At 44.3% G+C, this 23,662-nt stretch overlaps 1 protein-coding gene across 1 annotated transcript in view; it reads left to right on the top strand.

Moving 5' to 3' along the window:
* LOC124858044 (receptor-type tyrosine-protein phosphatase mu-like) overlaps positions 1 to 23,412 on the top strand; it is a 174,168-nt gene extending 150,756 nt beyond the window's left edge. Inside the window, exons 25-38 of the mRNA XM_047349761.1 lie at positions 10,273 to 10,360; positions 11,398 to 11,474; positions 11,787 to 11,823; positions 12,225 to 12,322; positions 13,645 to 13,761; positions 14,136 to 14,290; positions 14,402 to 14,537; positions 14,919 to 15,068; positions 15,658 to 15,831; positions 16,386 to 16,517; positions 17,726 to 17,851; positions 18,967 to 19,130; positions 19,557 to 19,692; positions 23,073 to 23,412. Coding sequence (XP_047205717.1) covers positions 10,273 to 10,360; positions 11,398 to 11,474; positions 11,787 to 11,823; positions 12,225 to 12,322; positions 13,645 to 13,761; positions 14,136 to 14,290; positions 14,402 to 14,537; positions 14,919 to 15,068; positions 15,658 to 15,831; positions 16,386 to 16,517; positions 17,726 to 17,851; positions 18,967 to 19,130; positions 19,557 to 19,692; positions 23,073 to 23,126 — 1,644 coding nt within the window. The 3' untranslated portion in view covers positions 23,127 to 23,412. The remainder of the gene's footprint in view (positions 1 to 10,272; positions 10,361 to 11,397; positions 11,475 to 11,786; positions 11,824 to 12,224; positions 12,323 to 13,644; positions 13,762 to 14,135; positions 14,291 to 14,401; positions 14,538 to 14,918; positions 15,069 to 15,657; positions 15,832 to 16,385; positions 16,518 to 17,725; positions 17,852 to 18,966; positions 19,131 to 19,556; positions 19,693 to 23,072) is intronic.
* Positions 23,413 to 23,662: the final 250 nt, after the last annotated feature.

The raw sequence follows: 23,662 nt of genomic DNA on the forward strand, positions 1-23,662 counted from the left end.
ACACACAGACTACACACACACACAGACTACACACACACAGACTACACACACAGACTACACACACACACACACTCACACACACACAGACTACACACACACACAGACTACACACACACACAGACTACACACACACAGAATACACACACAGACTACACACACACAGACTACACACACACAGACTACACACACACAGACTACACACAGACTACACACAGACTACACACACACAGACTACACACAGACTACACACACACAGACTACACACAGACTACACACACACACAGACTACACACACACAGACTACACACACACACAGACTACACACACACACAGACTACACACACACACAGACTACACACACACAACACACACACACACACACAGACTACACACACACACAGACTACACACACACAGACTACACACACAGACTACACACACACACAGACTACACACACAGACTACACACACACAGACTACACACACACAGACTACACACACACAGACTACACACACAGACTACACACACACAGACTACACACACACACACAGACTACACACACACAGACTACACACACACAGACTACACACACACAGACTACACACACACAGACAACACACACACACACAGACTACACACACACACAGACTACACACACACACACACACAGACTACACACACACACAGACTACACACACACAGACTACACACACACACAGACTACACACACACAGACTACACACACACTACACACACACACACAGACTACACACACACAGACTACACACACACAGACTACACACACACACACAGACTACACACACACAGACTACACACACACACAGACACACACACACAGACTACACACACACAGACTACACACACACACACAGACTACACACACACTACACACACACACAGACTACACACACACACAAACAGAATACACACAGACTACACACACACACACACACAGACTACACACAGACTACACACACACACAGACTACACACACACAGACTACACACACAGACACACAACACACACAGACTACACACACACACAGACTACACACACACACACAGACTACACACACACACAGAATACACACAGACTACACACACACACAGACTACACACACACACAGACTACACACACACAGACTACACACACACACACAATACACACACACAGACTACACACACACAGACTACACACACACACACAGACTACACACACACACAGACACACACACACACAGACTACACACACACAGACTACACACACACACACACACAGACCACACACACACAGACTACACACACACAGACTACACACACACAGACTACACACACACACAGAGAATACACACAGACTACACACACACAGACTACACACACACACACAGACTACACACACACACAGACTACACACACACACAGACTACACACACACACAGAATACACACAGACTACACACACACACAGACTACACACACACACACAGACTACACACACACAGACTACACACACACAGACTACACACACAACACACACACAGACACACACACACAGACTACACACACACAGACTACACACACACAGACTACACACACACAGAATACACACAGACTACACACACACACACAGACTACACACACACACACAGACTACACACACACACAGACTACACACACACACAGACTACACACACACAGACACACACACACAACACACACACAGACACAACACACACACACAGACTACACACACACACAGACTACACACACACACACATACACATCACCACACATACACACACAGACTACACACACACAACACACACAGACTACACACACACACAGAATACACACAGACTACACACACACACACAGACTACACACACACACAGAATACACACAGACTACACACACACACAGACTACACACACACACAGACTACACACAAACACAGACTACACACACACACACAGACTACACACACACACAGAATACACACAGACTACACACACACACAGACTACACACACACACAGACTACACACACACACAGACTACACACACACACAGACTACACACACACACACACACACAGAATACACACACACACACACACACACACACAGACTACACACACACACAGACTACACACACACACAGACTACACACACACACAGACTACACACACACACAGAATACACACACACACAGACTACACACACACACACACAGACTACACACACACACAGAATACACACACACACACACAACACACAGACTACACACACACACACTACACACAGACTACACACACACACAGACAACACACACACAGACTACACACACACACACAGACACACACACACACAGACTACACACACACACAGACTACACACACACAGAATACACACACACACAGACTACACACACACACACAGACTACACACACACAGACTACACACACACACACACAGACTACACACACACACAGAATACACACACACTACACACACACAAACTACACACACACAGACTACACACACAGACACACACACACTACACACACACAGACTACACACACACACAGACTACACACACACACAGACTACACACACAGACTACACACACACACACAGACTACACACACACACAGAATACACACACAGACTACACACACACAGACTACACACACACAGACTACACACACACAGACTACACACACACAGACTACACACACACAGACTACACACACACAGACTACACACACACAGACTACACACAGACTACACACACACAGACTACACACACACAGACTACACACACACACACACACACAGACTACACACACACAGACTACACACACACAGACTACACACACACAGACTACACACACACACAGACTACACACACACAGACTACACACACACACAGACTACACACACACAGACTACAACACACACAGACTACACACACAGACTACCACAGACTACCACACACAGACTACACACAGACTACACACACACACAGACTACACACACACAGACTACACACACACACAGACTACACACACACACACAGACTACACACACACAGACTACACACACACAGACTACACACACAGACTACACACACAGACTACACACACACAGACTACACACACACAGACTACACACACACAGACTACACACACACAGAATACACACACAGACTACACACACACACAGACTACACACACACAGACTACACACACAGACTACACACACACAGACTACACACACACAGACTACACACACACAGACTACACACACACAGACTACACACACAACAGACTACCACACACACACACACTACACACAGACTACACACACACAGACTACACACACACACAGACTACACACAGACTACACACACACACACAGACTACACACACACAGACTACACACACAGACTACACACACACACAGACTACACACACACAGACTACACACACACACAGACTACACACACACACAGACTACACACACACAGACTACACACACACACAGACTACACACAGACTACACACACACACAGACTACACACACACACACAGACTACACACACACACAGACTACACACACACACAGACTACACACACACACAGAATACACACAGACTACACACACACACACAGACTACACACACACACAGACTACACACACACACAGACTACACACACACACACACAAAACACACAGACTACACACACACACAGACTACACACACACACACACACACAGAACACACACACACACAGACTACACACACACACAGACTACACACACACACAGACTACACACAGACTACACACACACACAGACTACACACACACACAGACACACACACACACAGACTACACACACACACAGAATACACACAGACACACACACACACAACTACACACACACACACAGACTACACACACACACAGACTACACACACAGACTACACACACACAGACTACACACACACAGAATACACACACAGACTACACCAGCACACCAGACTTACACACCAACACAGACTCTACCACACACAGGACACACACACCTACACACAGACTACACACACAGACAGAATACACACACAGACGACACACAAACACACAGACTAACACAACACCACACAGACTACACACACAACAGAATACACACACTACCACAAGCGGCATACACACCAGACTACACACACACACAAGGACTACACACACACACATACACACAGACTATCACACACAAAACACAGACTACACACACACACAGACCTACACACACACACAGTACTACACACAGCCACTAACCACACACCACCAGAATACACAGACTACACACAAACACAGACTACACCCACACACAGACACACACACACAGATAATACACACACAGACTACACAAACACACACAGACTACACACACACACACAGACTACACACACACACAGAATACACACAGACTACACACACACACAGACTACACACACACACACAGACTACACACACACACAGAATACACACACACAGACTACACACACACACAGACTACACACACACACAGAATACACACACACACAGACTACACACACACACACAGACTACACACACACACACAGACTACACACACACACACAGAATACACACACACACAGACTACACACACACACACAGACTACACACACACACAGAATACACACAGACTACACACACACAGACTACACACACACACACAGACTACACACACACACAGACTACACACACACAGACTACACACACACACACAGACTACACACACACACAGAATACACACACACACAGACTACACACACACACACAGACTACACACACACAGACTACACACACACACACACAGACTACACACACACACAGAATACACACAGACTACACACACACACAGAATACACACAGACTACACACACACACAGACTACACACACACACAGACTACACACATACACAGACTACACACACACACACACAGACTACACACACACAGACTACACACACACACAGAATACACACACACAGACTACACACACACACACAGACTACACACACACACAGACTACACACACACACAGACTACACACACACACAGACTACACACACACACACACACACAGACTACACACACACACACACAGACTACACACACACACAGACTACACACACACACACAGACTACACACACACAGACTACACACACACACACACAGACTACACACACACACAGAATACACACAGACTACACACACACACAGAATACACACAGACTACACACACACACAGACTACACACACACACAGACTACACACATACACAGACTACACACACACACACACAGACTACACACACACAGACTACACACACACACAGAATACACACACACAGACTACACACACACACACACAGACTACACACACACACAGACTACACACACACACAGACTACACACACACACACACAGACTACACACACACACACACACACAGACTACACACACACACACACAGACTACACACACACACAGACTACACACACAGACTACACACACTCACAGACTACACACACACACACACAGACTACACACACTCACAGACTACACACACACACACAGACTACACACACACACACACAGACTACACACACACACAGACTACACACACACAGACTACACACACACACAGAGAATACACACAGACTACACACACACACAGACTACACACACACACACAGACTACACACACACACAGACTACACACACACACAGAATACACACAGACTACACACACACACAGAATACACACAGACTACACACACACACAGACTACACACACACACAGACTACACACACACACAGACTACACACACACACAGACTACACACACACACAGACTACACACACACACAGAATACACACAGACTACACACACACACAGACTACACACACACACACACAGACTACACACACAGAATACACACAGACTACACACACCAACACACAGACTACACAAACACACACAGACTACACACACACACAGAATACACACAGACTACACACACACACACAGACTACACACACACAGACTACACACACACACAGAGACTACACACACACACAGAATACACACAGACTACACACACACACAGACTACACACACACACAGACTACACACAAACACAGACTACACACACACACACAGACTACACACACACAGAGAATACACACAGACTACACACACACACAGACTACACACAGACTACACACACACACAGACTACACACACACACAGACTACACACAAACACAGACTACACACACACACAGACTACACACACACACACACACAGAATACACACAGACTACACACACACACAGACTACACACACACACAGACTACACACACACACAGACTACACACACACACAGACTACACACACACACACACACAGAATACACACAGACTACACACAAACACAGACTACACACACACACAGACTACACACACACACAGAATACACACAGACTACACACACACACAGACTACACACACACACAGACTACACACAAACACAGACTACACACACACAGACTACACACACACACACACACAGACTACACACACACACACAGACTACACACACACACACAGACTACACACACACACAGAATACACACAGACTACACACAAACACAGACTACACACACACACACAGACTACACACACACACAGAATACACACAGACTACACACACACACAGACTACACACACACACAGACTACACACAGACTACACACAAACACAGACTACACACACACACACAGACTACACACACACACAGAATACACACAGACTACACACACACACACAGACTACACACACACACAGAATACACACAGACTACACACACACACACACACAGACTACACACACACACACACAGACTACACACACACACACAGACTACACACACACACACACACACACACACAGACTACACACACACACACAGACTACACACACACACAGAATACACACAACTACACACACACACACAGACTACACACACACACAGAATACACACACACACACACAAACACACAGACTACACACACACACACAGACTACACACACACACACAGACTACACACACACACACACACACACAGACTACACACACACACACAGATACACACAACACACACACACACAGACTACACACACACACAGACTACACACACACACACAGACTACACACACACACAGACTACACACACACACACAGACTACACACACACACACACACACAGACTACACACACACACAGAATACCCACAGACTACACACACACACAGACTACACACACACACAGAATCACCACACACAGACTACACACACACAGAATACACACACAGATACACTACAACACAGACTACCACACACACACACAGACTGCACACACACACAGAATACACACAGACTACACACACACACAGACTACACACACACAGACTACACACAAACACAGACTACACACACACACAGACTACACACACACACACACACAGACTACACACACACAGACTACACACACACACACAGACTACACACACACACAGAATACACACAGACTACACACACACACAGACTACACACACACACACAGACTACACACACACAGACTACACACACACACACAGACTACACACACACACAGAATACACACAGACTACACACACACACAGAATACACACAGACTACACACACACACAGACTACACACACACACAGACTACACACACACATAGACTACACACACACACACACAGACTACACACACACACACAGACTACACACACACACAGACTACACACATACACAGACTACACACACACACACACAGACTACACACACTCACAGACTACACACACACACACAGACTACACACACACACAGACTACACACACTCACAGACTACACACACACATACACAGACTACACACACACACACAGACTACACACACACAGACTACACACACACAGACTACACACACACAGACTACACACACACACAAACTACACACACACAGACTACACACACAGAGACTACACACACACACAGACTACACACACACAGACTACACACACACACAGACTACACACACACACAGACTACACACACACAGACTACACACACAGACTACACACACACACAGACTACACACACACAGACTACACACACACACAGACTACACACACACAGACTACACACACAGACTACACACACACAGACTACACACAGACTACACACACACAGACTACACACACACAGACTACACACACACAGACTACACACACAGACTACACACACACACAGACTACACACACACAGACTACACACACACACAGACTACACACACACAGACTACACACACAGACTACACACACACAGACTACACACAGACTACACACACAGACTACACACACACAGACTACACACACACAGACTACACACACACAGACTACACACACACAGACTACACACACAGACTACACACACACAGACTACACACACACAGACTACACACACAGACTACACACACACACAGACTACACACACACAGACTACACACACAGACTACACACAGACTACACACACACACAGACTACACACACACAGACTACACACACAGACTACACACACAGACTACACACACACACAGACTACACACACAGACTACACACAGACTACACACACACAGACTACACACACAGACTACACACAGACTACACACACACACAGACTACACACACACACAGACTACACACACACAGACTACACACACAGACTACACACAGACTACACACACACACAGACTACACACACACACAGACTACACACACACAGACTACACACACACAGACTACACACAGACTACACACACACAGACTACACACACACAGACTACACACACACAGACTACACACAGACTACACACACACAGACTACACACACACAGACTACACACACAGACTACACACACACAGACTACACACACACACAGACTACACACACACAGACTACACACACACACAGACTACACACAGACTACACACAGACTACACACACACAGACTACACACACACACACAGACTACACACAGACTACACACACACAGACTACACACAGACTACACACACACACAGACTACACACACACAGACTACACACACACAGACTACACACAGACTACACACACACACAGACTACACACACACACAGACTACACACACACACAGACTACACACACAGACTACACACACACAGACTACACACACACAGACTACACACACACACAGACTACACACGCAGACTACACACGCACAGACTACACACACAGACCACACACACACAGACTACACACACACACACACACAGACTACACACACACACAGACTACACACACACACAGACTACACACACACACAGACTACACACACACAGACTACACACAGACCACACACACACAGACTACACACACACACACACAGACTACACACACACACAGACTACACACACACACAGACTACACACACACACAGACTACACACACACAGACTACACACAGGGGGCAGCGAATAGACGGAGGGGAGGTTTTGCCAGCACTCATTAGTTCCATTCTTTGCTCTGTTTTCGTTTTTCCTCTCTTTGTTCCTTGCTGTAACCAATGTGTGTGTGTGCTTGTGTGTGTGTGTGTGTAGTGTGTCTGTGTGTAGTGTGTGTGTGTGTGTGCGTGTTGCTCACCTTACAGTTTGATGGATGTCTGAAGCTGTTAGACGGCTGTCACACACATTCATTTGTCTGCTGGCGTTTTAATGAGCGACTCAGGAGACTGCCGTGGATCAAAGTGGGAGACGTTCACACACATACACACAGTGTGAGACGGTACAGATATCCGTGTGTGTGTGTGTGTGTGTAGGTTTGTGTGTGTTTTAAGAATTGAAATGTTGAACCTGGATTGGTCTGAATCTCTGAGTGTTTCAGATTCCCTCACAGCCTCAGTCTCCTAATTGAACTTAATCATGTGTTTTGTCCATGAAGGGAGGCACCAAGCAGCAAATCAAACACACCTTTTGCATTATTCATGGTCCTCATAGCTGCAGTTATCTCTAACAAACTGTTCCAAACTCTATGTTCCAACAGAGCTTCTTTGAGGGACAGTCAGCTCCATGGGACTCAGCCAAGAAGGACGAGAACCGCATGAAGAACCGATACGGCAACATCATCGCCTGTAAGGACGGATTATTTGTTGTTCTGATTCTGGGTTTGAGAGAGTCAGCGAACAGCGGACACATTAGGGTCTTGGTTAGTGTTGAGTGGTCCAGATGTAGCACAGATGTTTGTGGAGCACATTCTACACATTGAACCAATGTGTGGAGCTCATGTTCTGGCCGTGTTTGGTCCTGAGTGGCCCAGATCGGGCCCAGCTATTACAGGAGCAGGCTTTTGATACAGGCCCCATAAGTAAGAGGAGGACTACGTCACTTAACTATTCATTTCTGTGTCAGAGGAGCTCATGTTTGGGCCTTGGTTGGTGCTGAAGGTCCCAGATGGGGCTCATATGTTACGAGACAGGCTGGAGACGTGGGCTTCATCACAAAAAGTAGGACTACAGCAGAGAATGATGTTTTCAGAAAGGTCCTTCCTGAAACTGGAAAAGTGTCCATTCAGTTTATTTATAAAGCGTGATTGAACAACACCTATTGTCTAAACGCCGCCTTTAGCAAAATAGTCAATTCAGTCCAATCATGCAGACGGATCCGACGTTCTTTTACGAGACGCGTTAATGAGGAGGAGATACTGAGATCCCAATGTCCCACCTGAAGGTCTAGATGACCACTACTCCTGGATTTCTGAAGTTCTTACTCTGGTAATTTGTAGGAGAGAGCCCGATCAGAGGAGATGGGGTCTACTTGAAGATTAAACTGCCCTCAGATCAGTCTTTACAACACATTGTGTCATTGGCCCCAAACTGTCGGGGGCCCCTGAGAGACCAATCTGCTCTTTATTTTGAGTTTTGTATTAAATGAGTTTAATTAGATGTAATTAAATGCCCAGAATTTGTTTGGGCATCTCTCACTCAGACTGAGTGTTTCTATCGTTCAACTGAATCTAATTAAGAGATTATTAATTTGTTAATAGATCTTTAATTCAGTGGAAGGTAATTAGCTCTGATTGTGTTGAGCTTCATAGTGACGGTGAGCACAACAATTAATGCTCCCTTGGTGTGTGTGTGTGTGTGTGTGTGTGTGTGTGTGTGTGTGTTAGACGATCACTCTCGTGTGCGTCTGCAGCCTCAGGATGGAGACGGCGGCTCAGACTACATTAATGCGAACTACGTGGATGTGAGTAAAGATCAGTTTGCTTCCGTTTCTTCGTTCCTCACATTTTAAATGAATAAATTCCAACTTTTAATCACCTGATTAAGACATTTTTAATGAAATGAGTTATTGTGCTGAAAAACCTGACCAAACCCCACAACTGAGAATAAAAACTCTAAACTTCAGCTCTTACTCTGTTGACGTTGCTTCAGTAATGATCACAGATGAGTTTTTCTGTTTGTTACAATAAATCCAATAAAGTGTTTCTAATTTTCCAGCTTTTGCTCAGTTGCTGAGGTATTTGAATGAGTTTTCATTCTGTTCCTTCTCTCTCAGGGTTACCACAGGCCCAATCACTACATCGCTACACAAGGTGAGACACTCGTCCTTGTGTGTCTCATGTCTGTTTAGCAGCTTCAAAAGACAGAAAAACATCGATGTAAACGTGTTGAAAGCGCTCAGATTTCCGGGTTAAAGAGCAAAATCTAAAGTAGTTACCTGGTGTAACCACAGGGGGCACCACAACGGCAGACATTTACAATGCACACAAAAACTCAGCTCTGTGGGTAGAAACTCATCCCCCAAATAAACCACTCAGGCAGTTGTGTGTGTGTGTGTGTCTGCAAATTGTAAAACATGAATAAATGAGCACAAACTTATTAATTTGTGGAAACAAAGACTGTAAACAGTGATTAACATGATCCTGTGTCTCCTGCGTCGTCATACTTCATGTTGATGTGATCTGTGTTTACCTGGCCTGTTGGTGTGTGTCAGGGCCCATGCAGGAGACGGTCTACGACTTCTGGAGGATGGTGTGGCAGGAGAACACGGCAGCCATTGTGATGGTAACCAACCTGGTGGAGGTGGGCCGGGTGAGTCTGTTGATTATTCAGACCATCTGCTTATGTTTTTCTGCCTGATGAAGTTTGGGACTTCATTTCCCAGAGTGCCTCTGTCACGTCTGCACACACTGCTGCTACTGCTGGGTTAATTTCTGCAGAAACCTGTGGCTCAGAGCAATGGGCAGCAGTTTGGAGTAAGCACACACTGACAGACTGTGTGTGTGACAGCCTCTCAGCAGATCGATCTCATTTTGGATCCTGGAACAAGCACAGACATGATGATGATGATGATGATGATGAAGTGAAGGAGAGGACCGAGATTGGAGCCCTGGGGAACTCCACATGTTCCTTTAATGTGATCCATCAACCAGCGATCTTTGACCTTAGCAATATTCAGCTATCTCAGCCCTGACCTATGCTGCATGCCTGTGGTCCAGACTGTTGGTGATCTTATTCTTTGCTGGACTCTCCGTCCTACAAACTCTTGCAGGAAGTGACTAAATCCCCAACATCACCAAGGTGTTAACTCTACTAACCTTTAGTTTTAAACTGCTTCATGCAGCATCTAGCTGCGAGGAACAGGAGGATCAGTTCTAACTGTCTGTTCACTTCTGATTTAACAGTCTATTGCTGGGTATCGCTCACCTATGTGTTTTACACAAATGGACAGAACAGCTTCTCTCAGGACCTCAACAGCTTGATGGTTCTGTTCGGGTGCTTTATACCTCTGCCATCACAAGGAGGCGAAGCTTCAGGACAGAACCAATAGTTCTTTATCCTGTTCTGATGAACAAACTGGTGCTGAACCTCACTGGAATTGACCCAATTATTAAACCGAACCAGTCAGAACTTTGTTGCTGCTGGTTATGTGGAAAGAACAACTAGACATGTTTGGGTCAGTGTTCAGTAATCACCACAATGCCACAACCATATAATCCACCTCAGATGTGTTGGGAGGTTCTGAAGCCTCGGCGCCGCTCAGCTTCAATCTGCACAGAGGAGGATAAAACCCAACTCATTTCCCCAGAAATTGGAGGATTTAACCTGAGATCAGAGCCTTCCAGCTTTTATTACCCACAAGGCACCAGGGATCTACCGGGCCTCATAGGCAGCTCTGCACAGTGGGATTCTGGGAGATATCAGGCTGATTATCTTCCTCTGTCTTTCCCCAGCATAAACACACACACACACACACACACACAGAGATGTAGAGCTGATCTGTCTCTGCTCACCTGGCTGGTTGTCGTGGTGACACAGAGATCGTTTGTTAATGATGAGAGGGCGGAGCCTCGATCAGCTGTTTGGGATATTGATTAATCAACGACTACGTGTCGGGCTGCATGTGTGTGCAGGTGAAGTGCTGTAAGTACTGGCCCGATGACACAGAGATCTACGGAGACATGAAGGTGACGCTGATCGAGACGCAGCTGCTGTCGGAGTACGTGATCCGGACCTTCGCTGTGGAAAAGGTGAGATACCTCAAGACGAAGAGGAGGTTCAGGATGATGATGAAACTGTTGAAGGTCCTGAAAATGATGGTGAGAAAGAAGAGAATCATGATGGGGACTGATGATGATGAAGGTGATGAAGAATAATATGATTATCATTAATTTGTATGAGGCTGGTGATAATGAGGATAAAGAAGATGAAGATGTTGAGGTATATGGTGATCATAAAGATAATGATGACTGTGATGATGATGGTGAAGATGTTGACGAGGACTGTGAAGATGATGATGGTATATTGATGATGAACCTATGCATCCAGGAGAATCAGAAATAATGATGAAGAGGAGGACGACTACATATAAAGTTGGTCTCTGATCTGTGCCGTCCTTTTTCAGAGGGGTGTGGCCGAGATAAGGGAGATCCGTCAGTTTCATTTCACCGGCTGGCCCGATCATGGCGTCCCGCTGCACGCCACCGGACTTCTGGGCTTCATCCGTTGTGTCAAAGCCAAGACTCCGCCCACCGCTGGCCCCACTGTGGTCCACTGCAGGTCTGACCTCTTCCTGACCTTAGTGTTGATAATTGGTCACAGATGATGGTAGGTTCTTCTGGCGGAGCTTCACCTGTGTGGTCAAAATAGGTGTGTGTGTGTTTGGTCTAGTGCGGGAGCGGGACGAACAGGCTGCTTCATCGTGATTGACATCATGCTGGACATGGCGGAGAGAGAGGGCGTGGTCGACATCTACAACTGTGTCCGAGAGCTGAGGGCACGACGGGTCAACATGGTCCAAACTGAGGTACACACACACACACACACAGTTTTTACTACTTCGTTTAACCTGACGCCAAGCCTGGACCTCAAGTCACAATCATTAGAATATTGACCAATCAGAAGAAACGGGAGATGAAGATGAAAATATTTAGGCATCAGGTTGACTTTGAATTCCCTGAAACTCTGCAGACTGCTCTTATTTTTTAAAGGTCCTCATGTTGTCCAACTGACAGGATGTGACAGAAGGATCACGGCCTTCCTCTAACTTTTAATGTCACTCCTCCTCCTCCTGCTGCCGGGTGTCGACATAAATCATTCATGACGTGACATTTCAGCAGCCGCCCTGCTGTCAGTCACTCTGCTGGAGGAAGAGCTCCTCCATGACGCTCTCTCTCTGTGTCCACAGGAGCAGTACGTCTTCATACACGACGCCATCCTGGAGGCGTGCCTCTGCGGCAACACCGCCATCCCAGCCAATCAGCTGCGATCAGTTTACTACGAGATGAACCGATTGGATCCCCAGACCAACTCCTGTCAGATCAAAGAGGAGTTCAGGGTAACGTATGGACCAGGAGCTTCATCTGATGTTTCAGGAGCTGCAGGAACAGAGAAAGAATCAGCCAAAATAAAAATGCCATTACACACAAAACGTTGATGCTTTATCATTACTAGGCACTAATCAATCATCAGTTTAGCCTATTATTATTTTTAGAATAGCATTTAATATAAATTACCTTATTGCCAACATATTCATATCTGAGTTTCACAATAGTTTTAATGGCTATTTTTTCTGAAACTTTATAATAAATTAAAATATGTATCTGACTAAACTTCACTAAATATTAAGACTTAAGAAAATTATAAAGACAAACTTATATTTAAGATTAGATAGAAGTTCAAAATACAATAAGTTCATTTTTTATTATGAATGAAAATAATATATCATAATAATAAAATAGAAATGTAAAACATAACGATGTTCTGTATTGGTAGAATTAGGATTTAAGGTTTACTTATCAAAGATAAAAATACACATAATTCTTACATCAAGTCCAAATGTCCAAAACATTCAGTATGTCACCGAATCTGTTTTAATAAATGCTTTCTGGTTGAACATCTGCCGCTTCTGTGCTGCACATGCTCAGACCCTCAACATGGTCACGCCCACTCTGCGCGTGGAGGACTGCAGCATCGCCCTGTTGCCTAGAAACCACGAGAAGAACCGCTGCATGGACGTGCTGCCTCCGGACCGCTGCCTGCCGTTCCTCATCACCATTGACGGAGAAAGCTCCAACTACATCAACGCTGCGCTCATGGACGTACGTAACGCACACTCACAGGAGTCATGTGACTGTGAGACAGGTCACATGACCTCAGCTGTTTTATGTCTGCGACCCAACTGACCGGTGCTTGTTGAAAAACAGAACTGCTTGCCAAGAGAAGACTGCAGCGCCTATGACATTTTCTGAGGCATTAACAGAAGGTTTTTATTTGGTTGCTGGTTTTTAGACTTTTCCAGTTCTGGTACTGGTACCATATCACATTATTAAAAACAGATCAAAGCCAAAAAGATGATGAGAGTTTCTATAGTTAAGTGAGGGACTGTGGAAGGTTCTAGACAGGGAGGAAGAGATCCAGATGCCTTAGATACACATCAGTCACCAACCTATGTCCCAGACCTGGTTCTGACACTGATTCAAGAACCAGGTGTTGAGCCCGACAGAGTTCTGTCCCACGGAGAGGACAACATCCCCAAATGTTGCTTTTGGCAAAGGTTCTCACAGTGCCACATGGTGTCTGTGAGTGAGACCTGTGTTACCTGTATTACTTCACTTCCTTTTCTCTAAATGACCATATTTGGTGTGTGTTGCAGAGCTACAAGCAGCCATCGGCCTTTATCGTTACCCAGCATCCTTTGCCCAACACAGTGAAGGACTTCTGGCGTCTGGTCCTGGACTACCACTGCACGTCCATTGTGATGCTGAACGACGTGGACCCTGCACAGGTTAGCTCACCTGAACGTATCTATCAATCAATCAGAGTTTTCATGCAGTTAGTGTTGAACAGACCCGTTAACAATAAAGGACCAAGCATCCATTCACACAGAACCCCACCCAAAGGACCAGCTAAAACCGAGGAAACTTAGTCCCCGTCAGAAGGAAGAGAACAGCAGAGATGGACATAAACAAGAATGTTCTTTAATAATATGATGAATATGTTCCTAAAAACCATTTCAATCTATTTAAATAATAACAGAACCAAATGATCAGAAAAAATCAAATATGATTATTTGCCATAAACCAACACTTGGCTCCAGGTGTGCAGGAAGGCTGGAGATCCTCCCTGTGAGTTTCTCTTTTAAACTTGAGCTACGAAGAGAAGATGTTTCTCCGAACTGGGAGTTTGACAGGGTCAGGAAGGTCAAACCAAATCAGGGAAACCATTAGAACCAGTTCAGGTCCATTTGTAAAACTCACAGGTACCCAATGCAGACATTTTTCAGCGATTGCAGTGTTCTTTCTAGTCCTCCGCAGTGTTCCTGCAGCTTCTACCACCTGGAGTGGAGCTGTGACCTTCTTAGGAACATCAGAAAGTATCACAGTAATCGGTTCTACATGTTCTAAAAGCATGTGTTCGGGTCTCTGCATTGGACTGAGAATTCTGGCATTATTCTTTAGATAAAGCAACATGTTCCTTCTAACATTTTAATGCAATCAAATGTCATGAAAGAACGTTCTCTGCCATCCATGACTTGGAATGTGTCTTCTGCGTGGCTGTGAAGATGACTGCTGTGTCTCCTAATGACACCACTCATAAACATGTGGCCTAAGACTGAGCCTTGTGGAACAACGCTGTAAATCCTAACTTTTGGTTGAAGCGTCATGTTTAAAAGCAGATATGTGTGAACCGCATCGAGACTTTTTCAGAGATTCCAATCTGTGCTCAAGAGCATCAAAGGCTGCACTGAGGTCTAGTATAGACTGTAGGATCTACATGAGGAACATTTTCACCTCAGACCCATCTTGTAGGAACATGTAGTCAGACCAGAACAATAAGAACATCCTGTTGTCCTCGTCTGGATTCCAGTTAATAATCGCTGATCAGAGGGTGATAGATCATTGTTGAGTGAAGAGAATGTCCTGGAAAAGTCAGAGCTTTGGAGACTTTCAAGAGAAGAACTTGAGATGATTAATGGAGGTCTCTGTGTTTCAGCTGTGCCCTCAGTACTGGCCGGAGAATGGCCTCCACCGCCTCGGCTCCCTGCAGGTGGAGTTTGTTTCTGCAGATCTGGAGGAGGATGTCATCAGCCGCATCTTTAGGATCTACAACACAGCCAGGGTGCGTTTGTATTTCACACCTTCACCTCTCTGAGCGTCCCCAATGAGACAGATGTCCAGCTCCAGAGGATAGTTTTGGGTCCTTGGGACCCGTTAGTTCTGTAAAGTTGAGTGTTGTAGCTCTACCACAAAGCTGTACTTCTTTCTAACTCTGAAGTAACGCTCCTGTCCCGCATATTTATATGGATGGCTGCAAGGTTTATGGATGCAAGTATGTACCTACAATGTATTTGCCAGTATGAATGTATATGTTGAATGGACATAAGTGTATATTTTAACATTTTTTATGTGTTTATGAACTAGCTTGCTTCATTGTGCCCTTAAATTGCCCTTTGGAGACAAATAAAGTTTTATTAAATTGAACTGAATCCAAACTGCCCTGAATGCCTCGTTCCCACCAGTTAAACATCAGCAGGTTTATGCAGGTCCGCTTTGGTTCTTCTACTCTACATCATCCTGTTGGTGATTTGGAGCCACAAGTGACCATATTTGGTCAGGGGGAGGGGTCAGAGTCAGGTAGAGTTTATTTTCCACCTGAGGTCTGTATCTGGGATCAGGTCTTCATTAAAGGTTGATCAGTGGTGGGACTGCAGCTGATAATGAGGAGCAGAAGCCGGTTATCTTGCTCCAGCAGATATCTGTTTGCATGTCTGATGTTATTTATTGATGGTTATCAGCAGAGTTAATCCACCTCCCTCACTGTGGATCTGTTGGATTTTAAGCCTCTTTATGCCCTCAGATATTCACAGCCTGTTTTGCTGCTGTGTGATAAAGTTCAGCTGTTTGATCCTAACTTCCTATTTCACCAAATTTAGATCAGAAAGTGTTTGATTTAAACCTCTTCACCTCCGCGTCTGGCTGAGTTTACATTTCACAGCATTTGATTTGTTATTCGTTTCCTCCCTGCGTCTCACCAAATATCTGCTGTATTTGATCCAGACTCAGTTCTCCGCCCGCCTCGTTGAAGCAGCTTGGATTGAGCTCTGAGTGTGTTTGATTTAAAGCCTTTCTCCTCCCTGTCTGCTCCAATCAACGTTCGGCTGTTTTTCTCCTCCCTGCCTCCGTCTGCTCACGTTTCCTTTCTGTTTCTTTGTCTGCCTCCTCTCTGTCCTCCAGCCGCAGGACGGGTACCGCATGGTGCAGCAGTTCCAGTTCCTGGGCTGGCCGATGTACCGCGACACACCCGTCTCCAAGCGCTCCTTCCTCAAACTTGTCCACCAGGTGGACAAATGGCAAGAGGAGTACGACGGCGGCGAGGGACGCACTGTTGTCCACTGCCTGTAAGGCTACATGCAGTACAACACTCTTTACTACACACTACTACACACTATACTACACACTGTAATGTTCGTACTACACACTGCATTATACAGTACTATACTGTATTACAGAGAGTACTAGGAATGTATTACACCGCAACACATTGTTAATACACGAGGTAGTACACAGTACTACACCATACCACACCTTGTACTACTCAATGTACTACATAGTACTACACTCCATACTAGACACTATACTATACACTGAACTACACTGTACTGCATGTGTTCACACTGATGATGCCGCTGTAGTACTTAAGGGTTGCATTTGTCTTCAGTTATGGTTTGTCTCCATCTAGTGGTTAGAAAGAGGAGTAGCTGATGTTCTATTGTACCTGTCCTCATCTCACCTCTTCTCGTCTCCACCTGAACTCTGTCTGTTAGGAACGGCGGGGGTCGCAGCGGCGTCTTCTGCAGCGTCAGTATCGTGTGTGAGATGTTGCGACAACAGCGCTGTGTTGATGTCTTTCATGCCGTGAAGACGCTCAGAAACAACAAACCAAACATGGTGGACCTACTGGTAAAATGAATCACATGTATTTCTTGTTTCCCTGCTACTTTAAATAGAATCAGTTCTGAGTTCAGCTGAACTTCGGACTTCCAACATGTGCATCTGTATTAAAGTACTTTTATGTACATGAATACCTAACCTGAATAGAAAGGAGCGTAAGCCTAATTGGTCTATATGTTTATTCTCTACTCAACTAATGAAAAGATCACTTGCCCTTTTTAAGTCAGTCTCTAGTAACACATTTACACAGCTACACGTGTACTCATAAGTACATTAGAGTAAACATGCAGGTACAAATACAGCTCTATGTCTCTCATATTTATACTGAGTAATTACTTCCTACAAGAATAAACTAAGTAAACATTTCTGAGGTTTTAAAGCAGCACTTTAAATATTTTCAAGTTTACTCCTCCCTTTTTTGGGCTTTTAATTTAACATTAACAGCTGCTGATAAATGTTCAGCTGGGCTGACCTGAGTTACAGATGGATGTTTGTTTATGGGATGGACCTTCAGAGACACAGGAAATGAACTGCAGCAGGACTGCTGGTGTTCCTGAAAAGTTAACAGCTCAGTTTCTCACATATGAAACATTCATTAGAGACTCCTGCACCATCCACCCATCCATCTCTATCGTCCATCCATCCATCCATCCATCCATCCATCCATCCATCCATCCATCCATCTCTGGTGCTTATCTCGGGGGGCAAAGGTCATTGTGTGAGAAGTAAGGGACACCCTGGACAAGTCTCTATTCCATCTCAGGAGGATCATCCATGCACACACTCAGGCCTATGGGTAAAGTAGAGAGAGCACCTCATCAAAGCCAACAATCAAGTTTTGGGAGTGCAGGATGAAACTACGGCACGCAAGAGAACCCACAAACACGCCGAGATAACTTGAGCCCTTCAAACGCCATCCAGGATTCAAACCCAGAACCTTCTTGCCACTTCACCACCATGCTACTTGCACTATATAGTGCAGTTTGTTCTCAGAAGAAAATTAAACCATTTAAAAAAAAATGTATTTATCCTCATTTCAATAATAAATATAAAAATCCTTATTAGCATCACAGCAGTAACACCCTTCTTGTAACAGCTCGGCAGCTTTCTGTATGGTTCCTCTGGTGTTCTGATCATTTATCTTTGGTGATGTGCTCCAAGTCTTTAAGGATGAAAGACCTCCTTTCCATCACCCTAATCTTTACCTCCCTCCACAGATTCTGAATCTGCCAGGGGAATGAATAATTCTGGCCTTAATCGGTTATGCATGGCTGCAGCAGGCGCGTAGTTGCACCTGGGCTTCTGGGGCTAAAACCCCGGATGTTTTCTGAATAACCCCGGACTTCTTGATAGACGAAATGTAGAAGTATTAAAAAGATGCAGCCACAACATGGTAATGGACTTCAGTTTTTATTTAAAAACAATCAGATTTTTTCAATTGTGTTCCATATAATCACGTCCCGCTCCACCTAACCTGACAATGAGTTAAAAGGAGAAGACAAAAATTAGCTATTTGTGCACTCGCAGCAACACGAATGCACAACTACGCGTACAGCCAGAGACAGCAGTTTACTCCAAGTCGACCTGCCTCCTTCATTACCTGAAAAGTTACACTGAGCGCCTCGAACAGAGATCATTTCAGAGCAACCATGGAGCCAGCTGGAGAGAGGGAGGCTGGTGGGTGTGTTCAGGAACAGGTGGAGGCAGAGCGGTTTAACCCAGGAGAAGATGGTGGTGAAACCTGAATGCTGACTCAGGATGGACTAATTGTAAGTTACAGATAATCACTGATTCACCCAGCAAGACATGAGGTGGAGGTTCACTCTAATGAGCATCTTCAGGGTCATGATGAGGAACTTTCACCTGAGCTACAGGTGAAGTTAAATGATCCGTGATAGAAAACAGCAGCAACCTTCTCTGTGAGCTTCTAGTGGGATTTGCATCATAATGTGAAAATATCTGGTCCTTTACTTCAGTCACAATAAAATCATTTAATCCTAACGTAGCTGAACACATTTAAAGGTCCTTCAGATCATCTGATGGCTGCAGCCAGTCTTATAGTCCAGTTCTACATGTAGACAGAACCAGGTGTTGCTCAATAAACCAGGAAAATATCTCCTGGTTCCAGTAAGACGTAGTAGAAAGTAAACCTCCATCTTCTCTTTCATATCTTCTGTGCTGATTCTAAACATGCAGCTCTGGGTTTAAAGATGCAGAATAATTAAGAAATAAATCATAGTTCATCACAGGTGGACCATTAATTAGTTAACTATTTTATTTTTCTGAATTACACATGAAATATTATATAAACTAATTAAACAAGGATAGAGTTTTACTGAAGGTGAGACATACATACCATATGTATCCTGTTATTAATAACTGTAATATTAGTCCTGATAAGGTCCAGGATGAGGCTCTATGCTATATTTTAAACACCACAACTTAACATCCTTTCCTCTCAAAGTGTTTAATAGTAAGAACTGAAAAATGTTTCTTTTATTATTTTTGGCAGGACAAATTTCTCCAGAAGTGGAATAAAGTGCTGAAAAGATGGCGATAAAAGAGAACAGGTTCATAAAAGAAGGAACAATTTTAATAAAATCTTTCAAAACCTCTTGGCATAATAAAATAAATAAATGTGTTTTAGGATTTTAAAATTTGACTAAGATTTAAGAAAATCAACTTTATACCAGTTTTGTTTTTTTGAAATATAAGAATAAAGACAACGGAGCCTCAGGAGTGAAACACTTTGACGAGAATAAAGTTTAAAAAGATCATTTATGTAGATGAGAAAAGAAGCACATTTATCTGGTCCTGAGTAAATATCTGAGTTTAAGAAAAACTTTTGTCAGCAAAAATTCAGATTACGTTTTTTTCTAAATACCTCAAAATGTGTCATTATTTGCTTCAGTAAAATGGTTTTTCATCAGGACTAAACTCTGTTTCTCCTTGTCCTTCATTCAGCTTCTAACAAAAATTAAAAGTAAAATTATTGTAAACCTTTTTTGTTTGATTCACAATAATTTACATTCAGTCTAAAACCAGCTGAGACAGAGAACTGGTACAATATGTCCTATATTATTTTAACTTTAAATTACCTATAAATTGTCTTATTGAAATCTAAATATTTTGGATTTGGGCTAAAGCCCCCAATGTTTGGAGACCCTAAAAACGACCCTTGGCTGCAGCACACTTTTTGTGTTTTGGCTCATATGTAAACTGACTGTTATTAACGTAATTAACATAATTCTGAGTTAGTTCATAAGTGAAATCATTAAACCAGGTGTTCTGATCATTGATCATCATGTCGGTTTTCAACTTGTTATTGCTATTATGTTTGTTCTAATGTTTTAGATTACAATATATTAATTATATGTGTGTCTCCACAGGAACAGTATAAATTTTGCTATGAAGTGGCTCTGGAGTACCTGAACTCTGCTTAGCCTGGACCAAAACCTCCTTCTTCTGCTACAGTCTGACAGGCGGAGGAGGAGGACCACTACTGATTGAAGGTGGAGAGGAAGAGGGGGAGGAAGTGGAAAGTGTTTTTTGCACTGCCTTGTTTGACTGAACCATCCGACAGTGAGCATGGACACACTGACAGACCTTCAGCATTTCTCACCTTGTGTCACTTTGTTGTCTCGTTGTTTTTTGTGTTGTAAATTTGATGAGTTGAAACTAAAGCAAAGAAGAAGAATAAATCGTCTCATCTGTGGTAGACCAACTTGGTCAGTGTGCCAATAAACTCCCTTCATTCTGAAGATCCTGATTCTGTCAGGTTCTGGTACCTCCTCACAGACCGGATTTTATGAACAACTCGCTAAAAGCCACCAGGACTCTGTGTGGGAAGCTGCTGGTTACAGTGTGTCATGGATGTACACACAAACATCACTGAAAACCTTGAGACTCCAGAAAGAAACAATCAGCAGAATTCTCAGACAAGTTCTTTATTTTGGGAAATTGTCCAGCTCAATCTTAC

The sequence above is a fragment of the Girardinichthys multiradiatus genome, chromosome 21, assembly GCF_021462225.1.
Source record: "Girardinichthys multiradiatus isolate DD_20200921_A chromosome 21, DD_fGirMul_XY1, whole genome shotgun sequence".
In the NCBI taxonomy this organism is placed as follows: Eukaryota; Metazoa; Chordata; class Actinopteri; order Cyprinodontiformes; family Goodeidae; genus Girardinichthys; species Girardinichthys multiradiatus.